Genomic DNA, 25524 nt, shown 5'->3' on the forward strand with positions numbered 1-25524 from the left:
CTGCTGACTTCCAGTGCACGAAGCCATGCGGGGGAGGGACAAGAACGCGGCTGGTGGTGTGCCAGCGCCCCAATGGAGAAAGGTTTACGGATCTGAGCTGTGAAATCCTTGACAAGCCACCGGACAGAGAGCAGTGCAATGTGCAGGACTGTCCTAGAGATGCTGCCTGGAGCGCTGGTCCTTGGAGCTCGGTACGACCATAAACTCTTTCTCTTTGTGAACCGTTTTGTGGATATCCCGTAACAACAGATTTAATTTGCTTCGAACCAAGGTGCTAATGCTTCATGTCTTAAAACTGCACTTAAAGAGGATTATTGACAATATATTCAGAATAACACCTGTTCAGGAAGAGCTTACATTAGAGGAGCTCAAGTCTTTTAATTTAAAAGGCACTTTCCGCTAAGTAGCCACCTTTGTCCATTTTATTACACTGTGCAAACGCTGTGCATTGTGACTCTTGGTTCTGAGTTCTTTGCATATGAATTTAAACCTGGCATTCAAGCAGTACATTGCCATTGAAGTTAAATTGTTCTGCTCTTTAATGGTAATACTGCACTGTGCACCTACTGGTTTACCAGTCGCGTGTTCTCTGCCAAAAGCAAGATGACTGGGTAGAATGTACTAAATTGCATCAATTCCCAGCCGTGTACAAGTGTGTACAGATGTGTGTGCAAGTCCCTACCTGCCCACACATAGACCTATGTAGAAACACGTGTGCATTCACACCCGTGCTCTAATTTCTGTTCCTGTGTATATAATATGAGTGTGATGTACAGTGCAAAGGCACCTCTAAGCTGTCCTTGTGCATCGCTCTGGTTCTGGAGAGTGATTGTCTAGCCTGATCTCCAGCTGCTGCTCTATCATTAAGTCAGCAAAGGATCAGCAAGGTGCTAGAAGGCTTAAAACCCTGGGAGTTTTCCAATAACAAAATAGTGTTTGGAGCAGAGGTGTCTTATACTGCTCCTTTGCTGCTGGAGGACTCTGCTACAGAGATGCTCTTATGAGGGCCGAGCAGCCCTGAACTGCAGGGTTGGGGTGCTATTTTGGGTGCCACAGCTTTGAAATTCTCCCTGCCCAGAGCAGCACCCTCTGCTCTGAGCCCTGCACCAAGGCATGTGCCACTTGGGGTGCTTCTGGAGCGCTGGAAACCACAGACCTGTCTCTTTTGGAGTGGCCTTTAAACAAATGTCAATCTTTATTGTGTATGTTGTTATAAAAACATTTGAAGAAGTTTAAAAAAAATAATCTGACTCAAAAGCACTTTATAGGAAAATCAAAAAGAGACCTGTTTGTAATGTATTGGACTTCCTTAATTGTCACAGTTTGAAAAGTCATCTTGCCAAAACCACCTCTCATTCTGCGGGTGCTTTCAGTGACATGGATGCCTTCAGTATCCTCCTCTGTATTTTTATCATACCTCAGTGAGTTCTGCAATAGCCATAAAACTGCTGAACTGGTGTTTATCCGGTGCTTCACCAGTACAAGCAACAGTGCTATGAAATATTTCATTTGAGGTGCTAATGTGTCCCTTGTCCGCCGATCTGGCTGGTGCTACCCATGAGCGAGGGGAGGTAAGCAGGGCTGGCGACGTGTGCACTGGCTGCTCTGCAGGATTTACCAGCTGGGAGGTGCTGCCAACCTTGGCTACCTGTGCTGGACCATTTGCAAGAACCAAAGGTGTGGACAGAGTTGTGTGGCATTCTGATGTCACTCAGCCTCTTCACAGCTGTTTCAGGAGCAGGCTCCAGGTCTGTGCCTGCTCCTCGCTGTTGGAGAGGCAGGGTGCAGTCCTCTAGCTTGGTTTTGAGTTGTTTTCTTTTCACCCAGGAAAAAATTCCCTTGACTCAGTCATACTAACCTCGGTGGGTTGTCCTTCCTCGCTCTCCTGGGAGCGGGTGGGGTGTCAGGCAGACAGGTGGAGGGCAGGGACATCCTGTCCTGCCTGTGGTACCTCTTCCCAGCTGCCCACAGGGCTCACAGCCCTTGGCCTCCACATGGGAAGGTGCTGCAGGGCTGAGCCCTGATTGCTGCCACAAAGTGACTTGATTTTCCAGTCTTATTTACCGAGGTGTCCCTGGGCTCTGACCTAGGGGACCCCAGAGCTGTCTGAAGACTGAGAAGCATCTATAGGGTCCACAGGGCTTCGTGTCCCTCCAGCAGAACACTCCATGTGTATGTCTACCTCGTGCTACTACTGTAGGTAGTAACGGCCAAACTTTTTTCCTTTAGTGTGGTGTCACCTGGATTTGCTTTAGCTCTGCCATTGGTTGCAAACATCATCCTGTAGCTGTACATACTTCATCTGTTGAGATGGAGTGTCACTACCATATTTTCTTGGTCACTTTTGAAACAAGAGTATAGTATTAGCTGAAACTTTTCAGCAGTATGGATTTATGTATTTATGTAAAAGTGTATTTATTTTTCCAATATTGTTATTTAATTTTATATAAATGTTGCATACCTTTACGATGTCTAATGTTAATGTTGAACAGTGAAAATTAAAGACAAGTAGAATGTAATGAACAATGAATTTGTATAATGATTTCTTGAGTCTTTTGCTAAATTAAGATCATATACTTAGTTTTGGTAACTTTTGCTAAATTTTCTGAAATGGTACTGCAACGTTCCATTTTTTACTGGCTTTTCTTTTACTTGCTTTGTTCTCCAACAGAAATTGTTATTTTCAACAATTAAACACAGTTAAAATCGTATGAATTACGAAGTTTGGATAACTAATTTCTCACAAGCATCTGACTGGCTTTACTCACTTTTCAGTGAAATTAGTACTATAAAATACATACAAATTAAAGCAGAGAGAGTCTGAAGAGTCCAACCCACAGTCCTTGGGCAGAATTCCACTGGGATTTTATACAGTAAACAAGTAATTTTTATCTGGCTGGTTAAATCCAGGTTTGGAAGAGATAATTAAATGGATAAACAGATTGTGTGTTTAAATGATAATTTTATAAAAGGAGACTGGTGAGATGTCATGTCATTATAATGTATGTTCAAAGAGGACTAAGAGGAGGTGACACTTTTATTTCCTTGCTTCCTTAAGAACATGTATTTACACACTACAGAATTGTACACCATGTGATAGAACTGACCTTTTTATTAAAACCATGCTTTAGAAAACATGCACAGATTGTCACCAGAATAGAGAGTGTTTTTTCTCCTCTGAATGCCTTATGGTATGAACACAGATCTCCATACACGCTCTCGAATATCGAGAGGAAATCTTGCCATGTTCTCCAGAATGAGGGAGATGTTCAAAGAGAGAATTGCCCATCACTTCACTTAAAACCCAAGTCTGGTTTTTAACATATATACCTGTATATATATATATATATCACATATGTAAAATATACCCATATCACTTAAAACACTTCTCTTGGAGCAGATTTGTTCCTTGCAATAATCTCTGAAATTCTAAGTTTACCTTAATATCCAACTGTATCCTGATACAATTTATGAATAATGCTGAATTAACTTGGTGTGGGTTTCTCATTCTTTCTGAGTTAGGAAATGGGCACAGAAAAGGTAAAACAATTATATCTCACAGCACCCTGGTTCAGTTGGGTGACTCATTTGGGCTTCACCGTGCTGGGACAGTGATCATTTGACTTTGAACTGTGTAAAACAGGTGGGTGGGATTTTAGATTGGTTTGTTTTCCTAAAAAGTATTATAATTTTAAAAGTAGTCTGATTTTTCTTTTCAAGTAGTTGTCACTCTTGAGTATCTAAAGTTTGAGCTGCTGATGTGATGGTTGTGTAGCTCTGACTGCCTGCAGAACAGCAGTGTGTCCTTTCCAGCTTCTCCCATAGGCAGAGGTGCTGGTATCATAGTCTTTGAGGGCCTTTTGCTCTAATGAAGAATTGGAAGCTTAGTGTAAAATAATTAGAATATTAGCTGGCTAAGCTCCAGACTCTGTTGTGGATGTGAATTCAGGTTTGGGCTAGGACAGCATTGCTGTATCCCCTTGGCAGGAAGCTGGTGGCATTGATGGCTTTGCAGGGCTCTTTGGCTGCACTCAGAGACATGGTAGCAGCAAAGGGTCTCTGAGCTGGGTGGGAAGTGGGAGAACTGCCTGGCCAACATCTGTTTCAGGCAGCTGGCACTCAGGAATTTTAATCTTAACATTGGTGTCAGTGGAAACTTCAGGTTATTTGTATTTAATTGTGTCAAAGCCCCAACATGTTGTTTACAAAATGCCTTCCCCATGCAGCTGGATGGAAATAGGCTGTTCAACAGCAATATTCTCCGTGTCGTTATTCTGATAATGTTCTTAGCAGGCAGAATGTCAGCTCTTGCTAAGACAGAAGTGATAACCAGGGACAGATTTGGTTGCAAGTGTATATAACTCTGCTGTTGTCTTCCTCTCTCCTGCAGAAAATGAATTTGCTGTGACAGCAGCACTACTAAGCTGCTGTGTGATTCTTTACACATGTTTTGCAATAACAAAGCCATCCTTGAAAATGAAGTGATAGGCACACTAAACTCTCCAGTCACTCAGTGATTCATATTGCTTTTTCTGTCCTTCATTCATACGATGAAGGTTTGGGCTCCAAGACTGCAGCAGCAAGTCTGTATTTCTCTGTAGTGCCAGGTATTATCACAAAACTAATAAAAACAGTCCTACCCTGGGAGCCTGTAGGGGAAGCACAAATGTTGCTGCAGCAGAGACGGCTGCACATATAGCCCCAGCACCCATAACCCCGGCAGAGGGATGCAGTGGGTGACTTGCATGCCTTCAGAAAGCGAGTAGAAACAGATTTAATAAAGCTGATCCTGACCAAAATGAGAGGTTGGTAGCCCATGGATATCCCCAGACATCTGTCTGAAGCTGTCTCTGTCTCAGAGCTGTTTACTGTGTGCTTAGGCTGGCCCACCAAGGCTGTTGTCCCTCTTGGGTTCCTGGCTGCCTCCCTCTAGGATCTCGCAGACTGACTGACTCCAGGGACTGCCGGTTCACTGTGCTGATGAAAGGCAAGAAGTTGTCTGCTTTGGTTCCCTAGTCAAAAATAGGCCTTTGACAGTGCAGCCCTCTCTGTTTTTGTTTATAAAAGCAAACCAGACCCTTTCTTGTACTCCCTGCAGTGTGACACTCATCCAGAGCATCCCACCACCAGTGCCCAGCTTCAGCCAACCTCCAAAACTGCACATCCCATAACTGGGAATTCACCAATTTGCTGCCTTGTGCCCTTCTCAGAGCTTGTCCCAGAGGGTAAATGCAGTTGGGTTTTTTGTGTGAAGTGTTTGCCTGTTGCTCCTTTGAGGCTCATGCATCTCTTTCCTCAGCTCAGTGCCTGCTGTTCCTGTTAAGGCTCAGACCCACAGCTGATGGCTCCAAGCCAATCACAGGTGGGTAAAGCCAGTGGTACCCAGCTGCCTGGTAGGGGAACATCCCTTTATTTCTCTCTTGCTGCCCTAAAATCTCCCATTTTTATTTTCCTTTCCATTTTTACTTTTTGTCTGCCATCACCATCTTTCATTGATACTTCTCTTTCTCCTTAAAAAAGGAGAACTATATAGGTGTACTTTTTCTTTCAGTTTTCTGTCTCCTGTTTGCGAGTGTTGATGCTCCATGAGCAGGAAAACAACCATGGAATTCTGTCTGCTAACCTGCAGATGAGGGACCACCCTCTGCTTAACACTGCGCCAGCCCTGTAGTGATTTTTCTGGATCCACCCTTCCAAGGACTGATTTCCTGCAACTTAAAGCTCAGCTGTTGCAATCCAAACTCCTCCCTTGAAAGCCCCTATTGGCCCTTGCAGCCCTCATCACCTGACCTGGTGATTAAATCGAGGGTCTTTTAGTCTGATGGAGAAGTAAAAGGATTGGGTAGCAGTGTCCTCTCTAACCTCCCCAGTCCAGTGACTAAATGCTGGGAAATGAGCTGCAGAGAATCTCATCTGCTCTCCTTCGTTAGCCTCTCCTGTTGCTACTGCCAGGACAGACGTGCTGGGCCAGTGGTTAGACTCAGGAAGGTTATTTTCTTCAAAATCTTCTCTTCCATTAGTATTCACTGATGTTTCTTACCATGCTTCTGTCCTAACACTGTAAAATGCTTCTCTCCTCCCAAAGAACTGCAGTGGCTGTTTGGCTGCACTTGGTGTGCCTCTGTGCCTTTTTACACCTCCTCTTACACGTTTTCTCAGCTAAATGGTCATTTTCTAGGCTGTGCATGGCTTGAACTCAAAGTGGTGGAGCTGCTGTTCAGCAATGCCTGGTTTCAGTCTCTATGTCGTGGGTGGCCCATCTGTGGCTCTGGCTCCATAAGGCCTGCAGACCTCCTATACCTGCACCTCTGCACACGCTCACACCCAGGAGAAATAAAGCAATACTTAAAATGGCAATTGCTGGGAACATTTGTCTCCCAAAGCACTGGCTCTGAGTGCAGGAATCACAGTGTGTGTTAGGCTGCAGGAGACACTTTGGAACAGTAACACACTTTTCAAGGATGAGCTGTGAAGTTGAGCATCTTCAGGCAGATCCCTGAGCTGGGCATTGAGAAATCTGTGTGCAGTGTTGCTCATTTTTCAGAGTCAAGCTGTATACCCCTCACTGCAATAATTGCTGTTGCTCAGATGCTAGGGATTTAGAAACAAGGATGTGTAATGATGAGGGACACCAAGCACAAAGAGATTTACTGTGTTTCTAACTTTCCTTGTGACTGATTTGTGCAGTTTTTAAGGGAAAATGTTGTAGTCAGTCCTGTTCCAAAGGCACTTAATTTTCTGTTCATGTTTTAATTTTACTAGCTCACAGGGGAGGTGAGTGAGCCAGCAGCATGGCTGAAAATCTGTCTGATGCCCAAGACCATGTGCAGGCTGACAGTATCCCTACTGCATTAAGCCAAGATTTTTCTTTATAAAACTGGGAAGTAAGCAGCAGCCCAATGCTCCTGCAGCCTCCTGGTGTGATGCACACCTGTGAAATAGAGCTAACGATCCTTGGAGAGCTCTTTGCTTTGTGTTTCACTCCATCCAACATGGAGAAATTCTATTCTTGAATGGAACATCTAAATGGCATTATAATACAACTGTTCACTAAAAATATGAAGTGTCAGTTAGCTGAGGCACCTTGCTGCTTCAATTGGTACTGTCCTAGAAGTGCCACAGCATGGAAAATAGGCTTCATCAGTGCCTTCCACATCCCATTATACTGGTGTCCTTGGGTAGCTCACACATCTCCTAATTTGAGGAAATGCCATGTAACACCTCCCCCCCTTGAGAGACCTGCAGTGGCTGTAAGGGAGCTTTTGCTTTTTTGTTGTCTAAGGTAAATAGTGTGGAGCAGGGCAGGGATGAAGCTTGTACGGCAGCTCTGTGTGCTCACAGCCCTGCTGATTTCTGTACCTGGTGAAGTCTTTGTATATGGTGTAGCAACAGGGCAGGGGAAAGGCGGGGGGGAGAAGGTGCTGCTTACTAGGTGGATGCTGCAGGAGAGGAGGATGCATGGCTTCTCCTGTTGTAGTTACCTCTTTTTTACCCATATATCTTGTGAGGTTTCCAAGCCCGGGGAAATTATGGTATTGACTTTGGCGCTCAGGGCTTTAAATCTTGCAGAAGTTAAAGAGACCAAGAGCATCCTTTCTGCTGGGCAATCTGTGCTGGAGGAATGGGCTCCAGACACAGCAGCCTCTTCCCTCTGCTGCAGCAACACATCAAGTTGGACCCTTTTCTTTGAGAAATTTTCCTTTTTTTTCCTGTTTTTCTTTTTAATGTGTTAAAAGACATCATCCAAGGTCACTCACCAGTCCCTGCAGCTGAGTTTGGCAGTGGGAAGGTGAAGATTTAGTGGACTGTGTTATTTCTCCCTTTTGCAAATAATCACTTGGGAAGCTCTGCTCAGAGCCAGGAACAGAACTGTGGAGGATGGAGACCCTGAGTGCACTAGAGGGACAGGGCAGGCCAGCATGGATGTTCTCTCTCACCCGTGCCCGGGGCAAGGAGTGATCCTCGGGGACAATGGGGCAAACCCTGCTCTTGTGCACACCAAGGGCTGTAATGCAGCTCCTCAAGACACTTCCACAGGGATTCTGGACAATGCTTACAAACATACTCTGACTACACTTTCCAAAATCCCTAATGTTCATGTCTTTTTTTTTTAATTGTCCCATTTCTCTGGAGAGTCAGCATGGATTAAACATTCCCAAAGCCTCCTTCAAACTGCAGTGCAGTGCTTTAGTGTGTTTTGCTCAGCTCTCTAGTCCCTTTGCCCTCCTTTGAATGTAGAGACCCCCCTTCCCTTTTAAATATACAAAAATCACATGTATTTTCTGGCCACATACCAGCTAAAATCACCATGACCATACGCTCTTGGGTGCGTTGAGGTGTGGCTCTGTAGTTTGTCAGGAAAGGAAAGCCAGGTTGGGTGACTCCTGCCCTGCACACATGTTGCTACCCCACAGACACAGAGTTCTCACCATGCTGATGCAGCCAGGCGTGAGACCACGCTAAAACAGAGCAGTGGAAGGAACAGGACTTCAAAGTAGCGATAAATATTTCCTAAGTATCAAGTGTTGCACCCTTGCTTTCAGCTTGTTGCTTCTCTCACTGAAGCCAAGGGAGTTACCTGCTAAAATTCGTTGCTGTTGTGAAGCTAATTTGGTTTGGGTGCCACAATGCCTCTGTTGCTAGATAGGTTCAGGCATATTAAGACTTCTAGTAAAGGTTCAGCTGGTGAGGAAGGGTTCAGGCTTTCCTTGGTGGTGTGTCTGCTGATGTCCTTTGTGCTCAAGAGACTTCAGAAGTACTGAAGTCACAGGGCAGTGGTTTCAGCATCTGACAGGAGCAGTGTAAGTTGTAGTAAGAGCTGACATAGACTAAATATGATGCTGAAAGGTAACTATGAGGGTGCATAGCTGGGCTCTGCTCATAGTTGGAGAAGTTTGCTGACATCCAGGAGCACAGCCCTCATGGAAAGGGGGTGTAAAGCATCGTAGGGTGCTGTTGCTTTTCTGCTTTATCTCATCCAGCACATGTTTTGTCTCAGACTGTTGGAAAGGATGAACCATGGCTTACTTATGAGTGTTTACTTTCCATATAATACTTAATGTGGGGAAATCTAAATCTACAAGGGTTGATTTTAATTTCCTCCAAAAAGTTGCTCCTGGCAGAATCTGATAAAGCCATTTTTGGTCTTAATTCTTCCCAGCCCCCAGCCCTGCTGTTGGTGAGCTATCGGAGCATACCTATCTTTGGGAATTCATTTGGTGATCACCACAGCTTGCATTTATTATCTCAAATACCTCCCAAATCGTCGGCTGATGCGAGGTGGGCCTGAAAAGTGGTCTGACAGCATTTTCTGAAACTTTTTACTTCTGGGGGAGAGTGTTCCCAGGTTCTTGCTGGGGATATGCCTTTCTGCCCTGTGTTGATCTTCCCTTGAATGCACAGCTTACAAGAAGCAGAGTCATTCCATTTCTTCTTGGTTGCTCTGTTCTGCCTCTTTCTTCTCACCAAGATTTGCTCATTTGTGCCCAGTGCTGTGGAGTCCTTTTGGTGCTGGACTGACCTCGTTCCCAGCCCTCAGCCTGGCAGCAGCACAGCCATAGCATGGGCTCCCAGTGCAGAAGAGCAGGTCATGGTCTCTGGCAAGAGGCTCAGAAACTGGCCCCAACCACCCTGAAATTCTGTACAAATTTTTAAGAGCTTTTGGGTTACATACTCTGGTTTTTTTCCTGCTACAAGCCCGGTGAATCAAGTAACAGCCTTTCATTAAGAAATGAACAAGATGTACCCTCATCTTCCAAACATCAGAGTAGGAAATGCAGCAAGGGTTGTTTTAAAGCAATTTGCACGTACTTGGTAAAACAGAATAAGCGTTGTCATTCCTGAACTCTGAAACAGAAAACAAATTTTTTGTGGAAACAAAAACACAAGCTTTTCTGTGTGCTGGAGCAGAGCAAGGCATTGCAGGAGACATTTAGCATCATGTTCTGACCTTTATGGAAACAGTTGATATGGAAATATTCTTGTTATATTTATTTAAACTATTTTCTTTCATTTATTTAAACTAGGCAGTATACTTGTTTGAATAGCTCAGCAGCATGCCAATCTCTAGTTCTTGGCATGTTAACAACACTAACCATGCAATAAATATAAACCCCTCAAATCTGTGCTGAATGCTTTGATCCTAATGCTCTTAGGGAAGTCCTTCTGTTTTTCTTCTCTGCAGAAAGTACCAGGTGTGACTGTGGTGGGTTTAGGAGATAATAAAGATAATAACCAGAGGAAGGTCTGGTAGAGTTTTAGTGTGATGGCTGTAGTTGATTTTTTTGAAATAGTATTTCCCTATTACTTTATGTGCCACAAACATTTTGGTGGATCTTTAATAGAAACACCACAATGTGTTGTTTTCACACCCTCTTCCATGCCTGGCTGCCCTCCCAGGTTCTCCCAGGGGTGCTATTTGCTGTTGTGCCTCAATCACGGGCTGCAAACAACCTTTAAGAGCAACGTTTTCCCACGAGTGGAGAAAGAGGTGGGTGACCACAGGTGTACCCAAGTGGACATGATCCTTGACTCCAGGAAGCTGCTTAGTAAAAAAAAAAAATCAATACAGTACCTGGCTACACCTTCAGAGCTGCATCAGAGGTGCTTAAAGCCAGTAGAAGTTTTTCTGTTGTCTGCAAAGAGCCTTGGATGAGGCTGGTATTCCACCTGTCTGTCCCCAGCACTTGGAATCACTTTCTATAGGGGGTGAGGGAAAGGAATCAAGAAAAAAAAGAGAAATATGAAGGGAGTGGTTTTGTCTGTTCTAGTCAAATGTTTTAAGGAAAGCACGATCCAAGCTTACCTCACTATGGCACTGCTATTGATGGGTACCTTAAGCAGCAGCAGCATTTGCAGTGATGAAGAGTCCTGATAATGAAAAGTTCCTCCAGGGTCTCAAATAGATGAGACTGATGGTGGTAGCTAGGTGTAGCAGTTCTCTGACTCATATGGCACTGAGATGAAGCCCACTATTAAATTATTCTTCGCATGTGGCTCACATATGCTTCATATCTACGTGCTAGATAAAAGCTGAAAATACCTGAGACGAATTAGATGGCAGTTATGAAGTAGACTCTTTGCAAAGGAATTTTTAGTCTCTGATACTTGTTACATTAGATTATCCAACCTTTCTTTTCTGTCAGTGCAAATGAGATCATAACTCAAATGTGCATGAAAGCAAATGGGTGGTTTAGATCTGAAAATGCACAGCTGCCTAACTTTGATTTATATTAAAGGCAGACATAGAAATGATTAATTCCAGCATCTTGGGAATTACATTTAAGTATTAACAAAATTAGGCAAATTATGCCTCAACCTCTGAGTGCACCAAGGTGTTCATGCAGACTTGTTGTTTGATCCTGGGATCACAAGATAAATGTCAGAATCAGGCTCTACGCCACAGTTAAACATTTTGTAGATGGGGAATAATAATTTTGGAAACGACTAGTACCATATTATTTGTGATATCAAATATTTATCAACCAGCTTCAGATCCCCAGAGATGTACTTGCATTGTTGCACAATGTGGTTAGTCTTCCTTTAGGATAAGTAGTGGATCCAATGTATTCTTTAACCTAAGGAATGCTCTGGGCTGTACCAGGTCAGGATGTGAGGCAAGACAGAATCCTGATGAAGGCTGTAAATTTACTCTTTAGCATTGGTTGTCACAGTAAAGTGGCATCAACCTGCAAAAAGAGCACTAACAGAGGAGCACTTGAATTTTTTCCTAAGTGTCAGTGTTGGTGTTTAGACCAAAGACAGTAAATGGATGAAAGTTTACAACTGGGTTTGGTAAGATTTGACATTTCCTTCTTACTGACATTCATTGCCTGGGAAGAGAATGAAAAAATGAACTTCAGATGAAATTTAAAGGCTTATAAAAATATAGCTCATTAGCTCAGTCTTTTTTTCTGTTGATACTAAAGAAAAAAAAGGGAAGTTTATGGATATGGGTAACTCGTGGAAGTTTTATTTTATTACAAGGGACAGCCTTTCCTCTGTTTCTCAGTGCAAGATTGAATGTTGCTCGTTGGATTTTTTTGGCCTATCCTGAAATTGGATCTGGGCTCAGGAGAACTCAGTCAGCCATCCCTGCCTCTCAGAGGAGCACTGTTAATGGCTCTTAAACCCTGCTGATCACAAGGGACCTCAGCCATCTTTCCTTGATCTGTAACGCTCTGGCAGCAGGAAAACAACCTTTTTCAGGGCATTACTTGTACAAGCTTTTAAGCAGCAATGTCTGATTTTAGGAGTTATATCCATTTCTCTCCACGCTGGTCTGACCTTTTCCATTTAGGAGCAAGTTACTACTCTTGCTGGTTCTTTGTGGGCTGAATGAGTTGTAAGTAGGGCTGTAATATAAAATATTCACAGGTGTCATTGTATATGCCAATTTCTATTCTAGTGGATCTTCCAGAGCTGCTACATATATAAATATTTTAGGTTTCAAATGTATTCATAGGCTGGGAAGAGCTTGAGCTGTAATATATTTCTTGGGAAATATGCTGATGGAGTGGTTCCAAAATGAAGGTAGAAGCCTCATTTCTGTGTGTTTCCTCCATTTTGAAAAGAAAACAGAACATTTTCTATGGAGAGATGGTTAAAACAGTGTGTTTGCACTCAAGGATTAAACCAGTATGCTTATGACATAGCATGTAATGAAGAAATTGAAGTTGAGTCTCTGGGTGCATCATGCTGAGTAAGAGGCTTGTTCTACACGAAACTGTCATATTAAATTCTTGTCGTGATTCCAGACCCCTTTGATTCCTAAATCTTTTGGAGGAGACTAATCTGAAATCAAAGTGAAGTTGCTTGGGGTTTGCATGCCAGAAGTGGTCACATTTGAAAAAGTTCAGTGAACCTGCAGAGGGAGGTTGAAATTAGTTGCTTCACTACAAAGCTTACAGCTAACATACCTGCTGGTTTGCTTTTTGCTTTGATTCTCCAGGCTCTGCCTTCTTGCCACCTTCCGAGTTGTTTTCAAAATGCATAAATCTTAAGGATGAGCATGTCTTGGTTTCGGTCTATTTAGTGAAAAGTAAAAAAAAGTCAGTCTACAGTGGTAAAACAAACACAGGCTTTAGTACCAAGGACATGGAAAGGCTGCCCTTTTCTGCCTTGTCTTTTGTGCAGTTATTTCCCTCTGTGAAGGTGCAGTATCACACTTTAGCCTCCTGATTTACCAACATTTGACATCCCTTTGTACCAAGGTAAATGGAAATGGTTCCTTTCAAGTTCTTCTAAGTAGATACTGAGGGCTCCTGCCTTGATCCCTGTAAGATGACTCTGCTCCTTTGAAACCACTGGAGCAATGCCAGGAATCCAGCCTGTTAGCCCTGCTGAATGTCAGCTGCTTTCTCTTGTTTTGATATTGGCATTTTTGGGGGCTCTGACCAAGAATACCATGGAATATTAAGTGTAATTGGTAGCATTTCCAGTGGTTAAATGCTGCCCTTCTGTACCCACCTCAAGGTTTTGTGTAGGCTGCCTGGGACCTGGGAAAGTGCCCTGTATAACCATGGCCCCTGTATGACTGTGTAGACAGCCCTGTGTGAAAGCTGATCTGTTGTTACTTTATATTTACAGTGTTCTGTCTCCTGTGGAAGGGGCCAAAAGCACCGCAGTGTGTACTGTTTGTCAAAGGAAGGGAGACATGTAGAAGAAGAGTATTGCAAACACCTTGCTAAGCCCAACGTGCAAAAGAAATGCAGAGGGGGCAGATGTCCGAAGTGGAAAGCAGGAGATTGGGGACAGGTGAGACACATTGTGTACCCTTTTGCACCCTTTGATATTCTTCCTTCCTCAAATTGGTTAGAACTTGGTCTTCTGATCACTTCTGTCCTCTTGAATTATTAAAGGATAAAAGTTTTTGGCCAGATCCTGGCATAAAATAGTGTAGCTTCATGGACAGCAGTGGAGTAGCACTGATTTGTACCAGCTGAAAACATGGAAACTTGCTTTTGGTGTCTATCTGAAAGTAAATTCCTTATTGTATATTATAAGTTTCTGCTAGAAACATCATTAGTATATAATATGAAAGAGAATCTACTATTTATTCATGTTTTTAATATCATTATGTAAATATCACATCTCAAGCAAAATCTTCCTTAGTTTTGAGAAATCTGAAACTCATTTATTATCAGCTTCCTGAGGAAGCTTAAAGAATAATCAGAGCTGTTCATTAAAACTGCTTTTCACTCCCTTTGTTTCTTAACAAACTCATCACTTGATTTTCCTCATTAAAAAGTCAGACAGTGATGTATAGAGCAGAGTCTGCTGGAAATGAGAAAGTGCTTGGAGTTATTAAGCATCTTGCTTGCTGAAAGCATACCTTGAGTCCTTGTTTTCCTGAAAATAATGTCTTTGTCATCACCTTGAATCTGCTGCATCACATTTTTATCTCTGAGCCTTGCTTTTCCCTCTACCTCATTAGTGTGCTAATCAGCGGAATTATTGAAAATCCCAGACTAAATGAACTGTTAACTTGTAAAACATCGTGTTCCCTTGCACTCTGTCTTCCAAATTAAGGTAGAAAACACCAGTTCTTGATATATGCAAGTTCCCTGAAAGACAAACCATTAACATTGCTAACAGACACACATGCAAATGTTAGGGCTGAGACAGGTGCTGTTGTTTAATGTACACTACTAAAAAAGACAATAAACCCATTGAAGATCTTGATTGTTTTCAGGCTCTTATTTTTTTCCTCATGCTTACCTTTGAATTCATAGGATAAGAGTTATTTGTTGTTAAATGCATGAAGTGCTAAGTGTTCATTCAGAATGGAGGTTCAGTTACTGAGGTCTGGGCTCTTTACCTGAGGAATGGCTGGGAGCATCCAGCCTGTGAAATCCACAGTGCTGCTTCCATATTGGAAATTAAGTCAATATTATTGCCGTTATTACCTTCAGGACTGAAACCTTAATTTTATACAGGAGCTGGACTGAAATGAAAGGAAATTAGATAGTCTCGTCATATCTGATTTGCACCTTATTTAAAGTGACTGCTCCTGAAAGCAGTTTTTTATAGCTAATAATTGTAAACATAATAACATGATGATCTGTCGATTGCATTAAAATGCACTAATATTAATTGATAAAAGTGTTCTAAAATTCCCAGCATTCCACTGCATGATGGTAGTTAATTTATGCAAGTGGAGAAAGAAACTCAAGTTAATAGGAGAAGGTGATTTATGGCCTGAGGTAATCTCTCATGACTTGGCAATTAAGGAATATTTGTATGGTAATGATAAGGCTAAGAATAGGCATTTCCAGGAGTAGCTCCTCAGCCCAGTCCCTGATGCTGGATGTGCTCAGCCAGCCAGGATCTTGCTTGGGGAAAAAATGAAGGGATAGAAATACTTATTCTACAATATCAAACTAACCACATGGAATGCTGTGACACAGATCTCTGAGCCTCACTGGTGCTGGCAGCGTTTCTTTGTCTGTGACAGATGAAGAGTTGGGGCTGTCAGAGGTTTGGAGCACTGGCTGTGGGTCCCTGGCTATTGCAGGGCTTTGCCAAAGATTTAATGCTTTAGACCTGAGCTGGATTTAGGTGCTGAATTTCTCATTAAGACCATGAAACCGACAGGGGTTTGGCGCTCTGAATATCCAGGAAATCAGGGTATAAATGGGCAAAGAAACTCTTTGTCACCTTCCCTGTCACCAGTGCCACTGTTGCAAATAGGAGCCATGATCAGTTTGCACTCAGATACTATCAAAAAATATAAAGCTTTCTGAAGGTCTAATTGCCTCAGAAAGACAATCCCAAAGCTGAGCTGCTGTGAGCTGGCTGCCTTTTCTCCTCGGTAAGTCAGCAAAGTCTGCATGAGAACTAAGCCAAGGTTTTCCCATAAAAATGCATCTTTGTGTTGCCATATATGCACAGGACTTGTTGCATTATACCTTTAGGGTCTTTTTTTCTTTTCCTTTTGGGAAAAGGAATTATTCAGAAAATCAGGATTAAAAAATACAGGAAGGGTTAAAAATTAATCCCAGTCGGACACTGGCTATGCTGATGCTCTGCTCCTGGATTTTTTTCTCTTTGGATGTTTTATATTCAGTGGGTGGTAAATTCTTTTCTAGATTGTTATGAACTTACCTCCCTGCAGCAAAGCATTTTTAATATACCTGTAATAATCAGAAGGGAAGGAAAAAGGCTTTTTCTCCAAGTTTTAAATGTGCCTGTGTCTGCACTGAAATGTCAGATTTAATGTGTTTGCTTCTCCTAAGTGATATCAATTATGGCCATTTACCTTTCACTTAGCAAAAATACCAATATTTATTCTGCTCTCTGGTATTTACGTATTTCAGTTACAGGCTGAAATTCAGCCTTGTTTAAAAACACGGATAGAACATCAGGTAATGATTCTGGCACAGCACAGGGACCACCCTCCTCTCTCCAAACCCGGGTGTCACACACAGCACAGGCCACAGTAAAAGAGCCACAGTGTCACTTGTGCTCCTCTGTACTAACATACCCGGGCATGTGCTTTTTAGGTTGATGATAAATGCAAACCAAAAGGCATTTTAGAGCATGGTAGGCACCCTGGTCTATAAGTTTCTTCAAGTTTGTGGCCATTATTCAGTTTAGTGTCCCCTATGGAACGCATAGGACAAACAGCACTGTTAATCCCAGCGCAGCATATGGGAAGTGTTTGCATCACCAGTGACAGAAATCCCTGTCACTGCTGCTTTCAAAAAGCTACACAAGGATACTCCCACTCTCTTAGAAATATCAGAAGCGAGAGGAATAGTCACACTCAGCTTTTCTTTGGTCCTCTTGGCTTTATGGGGCATTAGGATAGTAAAGCAAACAGCATTGTGGAGGAACACTCTGCAGAAGAGGGAATTGCTTCCCCATTAGGCACCGATTAATTCCCTGCCTTAAGAAGGCTCGGTTTTATTGGTATTGCAATAACAGGCTGTGAGCTTGTTTTCTTAGTTCCTGATATATTAATAAGATTGCTTATATTAGCTTTTAATTCAGCTGTGTTTTAAATATGTACCTTTGATTTTTATATGCTTTCTTCTATAAATGCAAATTCTCTTTATTTCAAATCTACACAGTATACTGCTCTAGCCAGAAAGAATCTATATCAGAGGGATGTTAAGTACTGCTAAACATATTAGTGAGCAGTCACAACACTAAGAAATGTTGCGTGAAAGAAAAAATAAGCTGTTAAAAGCATTGTAGTATAGATAATAATTTGAGGATGTCTGAGAATCAGGGTAATTCAGGCATTTCTTGCTGTGCCTGGAAGTTCGGAGTTGAGAAAAACTCCACAGTGTAATGGAGGAAATATGAAATGCAGTTAATTTCAAAAAGACATTTATTTTCACAAACTAACATTATTCCCTGCCTTGTGTGCATGTGCATGTTTAGATGCTTGCTGAAAGAAATCCCAGCTGTATCACACCTTTCCCCCTCTACTGCTACAGACTTCCTTCTATACAATCCAAATTTGCTTTCCATTAAAGTCCACTCTGTTTGTGGCATTTGATGTATTTTGAACTATTACTTTTTTGAGTGAGCGCCTGAGCTGCCTCTGGCGTGTCGTGATGGTTTAGCAGTGCCGCTGTCTCCAGAGGATTTTGCAATAAAAATCCTGGCTGGGGAAGTCCTGACCCCAGTGAAGCCAGTGGCAAAAAATTCCCGCTGGCTTCAGCGGAGCAGGGATTTCAGCCTGTCTGCAATAATTTCCCCTTTGTGCAATGAAAAGCCTCACCTGGAAGTTTCACAGAGCATCGCTGCTGTCGAGCCCAGAGCAGAGGGTGAACCCCACGAACTTACCGTGACGGGTGTGATGGGCACCAACACTTACCTTCTGTCCTCTCCTGCAGTGCTCCGTGTCCTGTGGCCGGGGTGTCCAGCGCCGCGCCGTGCACTGCCACAGCGGCGCCCCGAAGGCAGCCGAGGATGCCGAGTGTGACCCGGCCAGCCGTCCCCCTCCGCAGCGGGACTGTCACCTCCCCGAGTGCCCCACGCACCGCTGGGCAGCCAGCGAATGGCAGCCGGTAAGCGGGGACCCCCCTTCACCCATCCCCGGGGTCACGGCACTTGTGCTCTCAAGCGCGGGATGATGCTGGAGACGGGGTGGAGGAGGCCGGGGATTGCTGCTGGAGGGTCGGGGTGTTGGGGGGTGCAAGCAGGGCTTGCCAAAACAGCAAAAAAGAGCAGAGGGAATGCTCATGCGTGCTGGCTGGAAGGGGGAGAGGAGAAATACCTCAGTAGGGTTAATTTATTGCTTCGTGCTGCCCTGTGTTTGGCTGGGACCTATGCAAATATTGAGCAGGTTTTGGGTAGGGCGGATTTGGGTCTGTTCCCGGAGGCAGAGCCCTGCCGTGCTGCTGCAGCTTGAGTTTTGTGCTTGTGGGTTTGAAGGAATCAGGGAACAGTGGTAATTCCCATTTTCCTGCACCATCACCCCATCTTCTTTTGATGTCCCTCTCCTTTCACTGAGCTCCCAGTCCATGCTCTTTCCTCAAGCCATGAGCAGTGCCAAGATGGGGTCTCCCAAGGGACACGGTGCTTTTCTGAGTGACTAGGATCAGTCCCCAGCAAAAACAACCCTTTAGGCTGGATCAGGGGATAAAGCTGCTGCTCCAGTGGTTCAGGGAGTGACTACAACTGTCCTGCATTGTGGGCAATGGGGGGGCCCGAGGCTGAGGGGTGTTAGGAGAATGAGGGGACTCTGAGCAGGAGGAGCCTTCCCATGTGCTGCCGAGAGGGTGCCGTGTCAGCCTTCAAGTGCACAACAGGTTTTGGCTGAGAGAGTTCAGACCAGGTACCAAAATTATTCTTTGCATTCTGCTTTTGTCCCATTTTTAGCCAAACCTGGGTAAGAGTCCTGCCCCAGTTCTCTTCCATCCCTGTCCCACTGTCCCAGGCTCTTCCCTGCGGTGCAGAGTCTGCCAGCCTTGGAAATGGGAAGGGCAGCTCTGGGGAGCTGACTCCTGTGTCACACAGGAGGGGCCACCACTACTATGGAGAGGGTGTCCTCATCACACAGGGAGAAAGGGATTGCCCATCATGGGCCCTCCAGGATGCAGGGGGTGGAGGGGGCAGAAGACACCCTCACCCAGGTGCGTCAGCCTCTCTGCAAAACTATTGCTGGCTCCAGTGGCAGAGCAGCCTGAGCTCGACCCTTCACCCTTGGAACAGCAAAGGTCTCACTGACTTTGGAGGCAGATGATCAGAGCCTGATCCTGGCCACCTGGAATCCTGCAGTGCACAACTTCAGGGAGCAGGAAAAATATTAATCAAACAGCGTTCCTTGGCAGTCAAGGGGCTTTTATAGTGCTCCTGCATGGCCCAGAAAGGTCTTGAAGGGGGATAAAATTGGTCCAGGTCCCTTTGCTGTCGAGACAGTGTAAAGAGGCCACGGTGTGAAGGAAAGCAGGGCCTCCTGCTCTGGTAACAAAAGATGGAGAGGAGCCACCAGCTTCCTGCTCAGAGCTTTGGTGTTTGCAGACACTTCCAGAGCCTTTATGGTGTCAATAAAAAGAAGAAAGAAAAAAAAAAAAAAAGAAAAAAGCAAGACTTTAGAAAAAGCAAATTTGATGAGAGAAAAAGCAGCTCACACATGCAGAGGCTGTGCAACTTTTCCTCTACAGCAAGAAAAAATTCCAGGTTAAGGCAGTGTTTGCTTTCCTCTCATCTCTCCTTCCCCACAGGCTTCAAGTTTAGCTTCATTTCCCCAGTCTCAGTAGTGCTGGGAAGCTGGGTTTATAATCCTGTGTAACCTGGCCACAAGTACAGGAGGCCAGAGGGGACTGTGCCCTTTCCCAGCTGCCAGGGAGCCAAGGTGAGATGGGAAGCAGCAGGAGGCAAAGCCGAGCTGGCCATGCAGTGGTACCTGATGGAAACATCCCAGCCTGAAAAAGAAATGTAGGAATGGCTGAGGGGGCTCCAGCAAATTCCTTGCAATGAACTTTTGGATTTACAGAGCCCATTAATTTCTTCAGCTAATAAATTTACAGTCAGCAAAGTAGGTCACCAAACAGCATGCAGTGCTAGTCCTTACCTAGTGGTGCAATTAGTCCTGAAAAGCTAGAGCTCCTGCCCCATCCTTTCATAGAATCATAGAATCATTAAGGTTTGAAAAGACCTCCAAGATTATCAAGTCCAACTTTCAACCAAATTTTGCCCTCTCTCCCTTATTTTTGCAACTTTTCAAACCAGTGGTGAGAGGCCTCTGTCTGCTTCTACCCTACCAAGCCCTTGGTGAGAGGTGAATGCTGATGTTTTCCTAAGTTTTCCAGGGCTCCCCCAGTTGCACTGGGAAAATTTTTAACATATTATACAGATACTTTTTTCCCCAGAAGAGCTTTATTAGGGGGATGGGCTGAAAGTTTCCTCACCCATAGGTAACCATTAATAGGAGAACACCAGAGATGCCCAATGTGAGCTCGCCCCTTTGGCTGACTCCAGGCAGTTCTTCTTTCAAGCTCTTCTTATTTTGTTCTGATGTATCTAGTGAAAAAAAGAAATAGCCCCTTCTCCCCAGCCTTTAAGTACTGTCTGTGTGTTATTTACAGTGAGGAGGCACAGATTGTATTAGTATTCTCTGAGCAGGGAGCAGCAATGAAATCCCTAATTGACATGAAAGCCAGGATGTAAAATAACATCCCAGCGCTGTCTTGTTCTTGATTTCTTATCTTTAAAGGCAGTCTGTCAAGAGGTTTGGGGGTTTTTTTATTGTTCTTTTTTGTTGTTGTTTAGAAAAGTTGGTCTTGCCAATGTGAAGGAATAGGGAACTTATTGGAAAGCCTTTACTGCTCTGTTGGTATATCACCATTAATTACCTGTTCTCAGTGCCCACACCGGGGAGAAGAAAGTCAATAGAAAGAGCCTTGCTGATGTCAAAGTGAAACTCAGACCAGAGTCATGAAGGAAAAGAGAAAATTGGGAGAGAGAAGGGTTTTTTCTTTAATATGAGTGTCTGTGGAAGGACAATGCGTGGTTCTCAAAGCTGCAATGCAATTCTTGAATCTTTGACATTTGCCATTTGGGGTGAAATTATGCCATCCTTGCCTGATTTGAATTGCAGAGTTACCCAAGGCATGTTCCAAGTGTTCGTGGCATGGGGAGTTCATTTCTTCTCTGTGTCAGATGGTGATTTAAAAAAAAAAAAAAACAATGAATGCTTTTGCAAAGCAATGCCTTTGGGGTTATTTTAATTATTGTTATTACTCTTCTAAAACAGTTGCAGAAGTGCTTGAAATGGTCCTTAATTTGAACTGCCAGGAAAATAGTTCAGAATTTGGGAAATGAGACGCAAGAGACAAATATTGTCAAATGCCTGACCTGTTTTTCAGCTTTTGCTATCAATAGCTGTTATACCCTGGCCCCACTGTTTTTATGTGAGATTTAAATCAGTCTTGAACATGAGATTTCATACAAAATCTATCACTGTATTGAAAGGAATAATAGCCTTTCCATGCTATCTGGACTGTCCGCTTTCTACATGAATAATGTTTTATAACCTTGTGGGGGCTGATTGGAACCTCTGCAGTGTTTCTCTTTGATTTAGTTTATGACAGCCTCACTGTCTTTGAGCCACATTTAATAGGGATTATTTTAGTTGCCGGTTACCCCTAAAAAATACAAATAATCAAACTTTAATTTACTGATTATGACAAAATGCACAGAGCTGGCTCAGGTTTATTTGGCCATACAGCTGTTATTTGCAGAGAAACCCAAAGCAGGCTGGCATGTGCTTGAGAGTGTCAATCTCCCATCAGCAAGTAATGACTTTAAAGGAGGAGAGGATGGGCTTTTGGTGTGCTGTAAACAAGGATGGGCTTTTGATCTGATAGCTCTTCACCGGCCAAAGTCAGAAAATGCGTTGATGGCATAGAGATTGTTCACCCTCTTAAAATTAAGCCTGAGCAAATGAACTTTGCAAATTTAGGCTTAAATATACATTAAGGGGAAGAGACAAAATCAGCCTTTCTTCCCACTCCTTGCAAGGTGCCTCCTGTGGCCATCAGCAGCCGAGGGCTGGAACCATTCACCCGGTGCTGGTGACCCCTTACTAGGCTGGCAAATGCAAACCAAAGACAAGGGGAGCTTTGAGCATCCCATGGCCCCACTCCCACTGTGCTAGAAAGTCCCTCATTAGGGGGGAGCAGGAAGGTCGGGGTTCAGGCTGCCCCAAAAGGTGCCTGGTGCTCAGGGAAGCTGCACCTTCCAGATGGAGCACGAGTGATGCCACATGCACATGCAATGACCCCCTTTCAGTTTTTACTTATGTAATAGGGAGATAATCAGAGATGGGCAGATATAGCACAGTTTGTTTGCTTTCTGGGGAAATCACACTCCAGCAAATTCCTCCACCCCCTGTAGGATCGCCATGTTTCAGCAAAGACCTAAAAGGAGCTTCCACTCCAAGGACTCAAAGCAAGAGAGTAAATAAGGTTGAAAGCACACAGAGCCCTTGGGGTCTTTTGGCAGACTGTGGATTTTGCAATGTTGACTGTTGCCTAAGAGCTCCTAAGTTATTCTTTTGGAATAACTGGAGCTTTGTGGGCCTCCCTTTCCTTCCCCATCACTCTCCACTTTGCCCCAGTACTAAGTATTTACACCCAACATGACGTTGCACTCACTGCGACTCTCCTGCTTTGCTGCTCCTGCCATGGACTGATCTGATTTTTCAGAGTTCTCAAATAATTTACAATCTTGGTTCTGACAGCTAATTACAGAAATAGGGCCCCGACAGTGCCTGTGTTTTGCAATTAGCTGAACCCACTAAGATCTCGCTAATTGTGGGCCAGCCAGGGGAGCAGAAGCTGCTTCAGGGAGGCTGGAAACGATGTTTGGAGGATGAGACCCTAAATAGATTAAACTGGCACAGTCCTCCAAGCCTAGGTGACTTCAAACAGGGCTTCTGTACAAATAGGGATGGTCTGATTGAATGTTTTATCCTTTTCCTTGGGGGAAGACATTTCCTACATGTTGTATAAAATGATTATTTTCATGCATTTTTCTCCTTGTTAATCCAGTTAGTTGAAAGTGTTAGAAGTCCATTACAGGCAATAACTTTAATATAAAGGGTTTTATCCAGACAGCTGCTCCTACGCTGATTTATTTTGTTTTATGTGTGTTTTTTCTAAGATACTCTCCAAGCACAGCCTCACAGTCGGGCTGGCTTTTCCAAGATGAGAAAGAACTGAGTCCTTAAAGTCTCCAGAAGTCCCTGGGGAGTAGTTGTGCTCAGCTGGCATGGGTTGCTCTTAATATCAGGCAGGGCAATGTTTAAAAGAGAATAAACCCACAGGGCTGCCTCCAGTGCAGTGGCTGTAGAGTTGTGTTCAAGGCCAGGCTGGAAGAAGCTCTGAGCAACCTAGTCTAGTGGAAGGTGTCCCTGCCCATGGCAGAGGGTTGGAACTTTAAGGTGTTTTCCAACCCATAAGATTCCATGATGATTCTATGGGACCCCACTCCATGCCAGGGCAGGGCGTTGCTGCTCGCCTGCTGATGGGGACTGGGGAAGGGGTCCCCCAACACCAGCCACTGCCAAAGGTGTAGCAGTGTGTTTTTTGGAAGGGGGATGGTTGAGTTGTCATTCTTCAAACAGTTGTATTTACTAGAGGCTGAAATGATGGGGGTTGGCCCCTTTCTTGTCCCCTTGCCCCATCCCTGGCCCAGCATGCCTGTTCCTGCATCTCTTGGTCCCATCACAGCTGGACCCTATATCTGCCCCTTCCCAATACCTCCTACCTCAGTTTCTTCTCTCTCCCTACATCTTTGATTTGGGTTAGTACCTCCAGAAGTCAGGAACAGTTTGTCACTGGATGTTCCCACAGCACCTGGCACAGGAGGGCCCTGGTCAAAAATTTGCCCCCAAGTGATACCAGTGGCAGATGCCAACATGAGGCACAGAGCCACCACTCAGGCAGGCTGCTGGGAGGAGGGATCCCTCCAGATGGCTGTTCATTTTCTGAAGTCTCTCATGGGTTGCATGAGCCATTGTTTCTTGCACACAGTGCATGAAGACGTGCGGGGAGACGTCCCGGTACCGCAAGGTGGTCTGTGTGGATGAGAACAACAAGCAGCTGCAGGACAGCGGCTACTGCGACGCCAGCAAACGGCCCCCCGAAATCGAGAGCTGTGGGCTGCCACCCTGTGAATACATCTGGATCACGGGGGAGTGGTCAGAGGTGAGTCCCCATCCCTGTCCGTGCACAGAGACTGTGCCACTCAGCACCGGGCCGTACTCTCCTTCTCTCAGTGCTGCCCTTGCTGAGGTATTGCAACCCAAATCAACACTGGCAGGGCAGTGCTTCGTGCTTTAATTATTATTTTTGGGGCTGTTTCTCTGTGCAATCTACCTGTTGGAGAGAAAGGAAAAAGGCTGTGGGAGATGACCAGGATATTAAAGACTAAAAGCAGCATGCTCAGGGTCCTAGCTAATATCTGGAGGCAATTTCCTTCCAAAGTACATCGTGTTCAGCAGGCACCTTCTTTGGTTTTTTGCTGGTTTATTTCATTCATTCATTTATTTATGTGGTTTTATTGCCACCCCCTCCTGGACGGCTCCAGGGCCCCGTGGGCTGTGCAAGGGTCCAGGCGAGCCTCATGGGGGAAAGGCAAGCCTGGATGTGACCATGGGGACACATCCTTCCTCAGTGCTGTCTTTGGCAGGAGCAAGGACCCAGAGTGAGCAAAGGCAGGAGATTCACCCTCACAGCTGGGAGAGGGCTCAGCAAGGAAAATAGATGAGTTTTCCTTGCGGCAGGCACCGCATGCGGGAGGACCTGGGCTAATCTCAGCCTGTTTCCTCCTGCAGCCAGTGAAGGATTACTTTCAGTTGGAGGAACAGCAGAGGGAAATGACAAGGCAGCTGCTGACACAGCACTGATTAAAAAGAAAGAACAAGGAAAGGGAAAAAAGAAAACATGCCAGGACTGAGGGGGAGGAGAGACAAACCACCCAAGACAGAGCAGGAGGGGGAAACGTGGTGACATGATAATATCTCAGAGCAGCCTGGTCTCCTGAGTGATTTCCTAAGAGAAATATTGAGCTGCCTGTGAGGCTGAAGCCCTGGCTGCCCCTTGCTCAGACACCCTCTACCCACTCCCAGCATCTCTGACCCTCTGGGAGCACTCTGGCCCATGAAAACAGAGAGGTGGGATAGGGCTCTCAGAACCAGAGCTTGTCTCTCCTCAGCTCCCACTCAGCCTTTTGAGGAAGGCAGAACACTATTTATCTTCTAATTACAAGGAAAAATTTGTCGTTCTTCCAGTTGTGCCAAATACCTGTACTTCAGGGTCAATCTTGACTGTTTTCTATCTCTGTGTATCCCATGGAAAAAAAAACAAACAACAAACCAAACCAACTAAATAATAGAGGCATTTCTGAGTTCCCAAGGCTCTTCTGCTCCTTTCTTTGCACTTGGGAAGAAATAACATGTGCCCAGGAGCCAGCCTGGCATAGAGAGTCCTGGAGCACCTGTAGATCCATTCCAGAGAGGAACTGGGTGCTCAAAGACAGTGTCAGGCACCAGCTCACTCGTAG

At 44.5% G+C, this 25524-nt stretch overlaps 1 protein-coding gene across 1 annotated transcript in view; it reads left to right on the forward strand.

Moving 5' to 3' along the window:
• Window positions 1-25524, forward strand: part of ADAMTS9 (ADAM metallopeptidase with thrombospondin type 1 motif 9) — an 83511-nt gene that overhangs the window by 46562 nt on the left and 11425 nt on the right. The window contains 4 exon segments of the mRNA XM_029958263.1: window positions 15-191; window positions 13588-13755; window positions 17847-18020; window positions 23994-24167. Coding sequence (XP_029814123.1) covers window positions 15-191; window positions 13588-13755; window positions 17847-18020; window positions 23994-24167 — 693 coding nt within the window.

Source organism: Manacus vitellinus, unplaced genomic scaffold (genome assembly GCF_001715985.3).
Source record: "Manacus vitellinus isolate BGI_N305 unplaced genomic scaffold, ASM171598v3 scaffold_14_pilon, whole genome shotgun sequence".
NCBI lineage: Eukaryota > Metazoa > Chordata > Aves > Passeriformes > Pipridae > Manacus > Manacus vitellinus.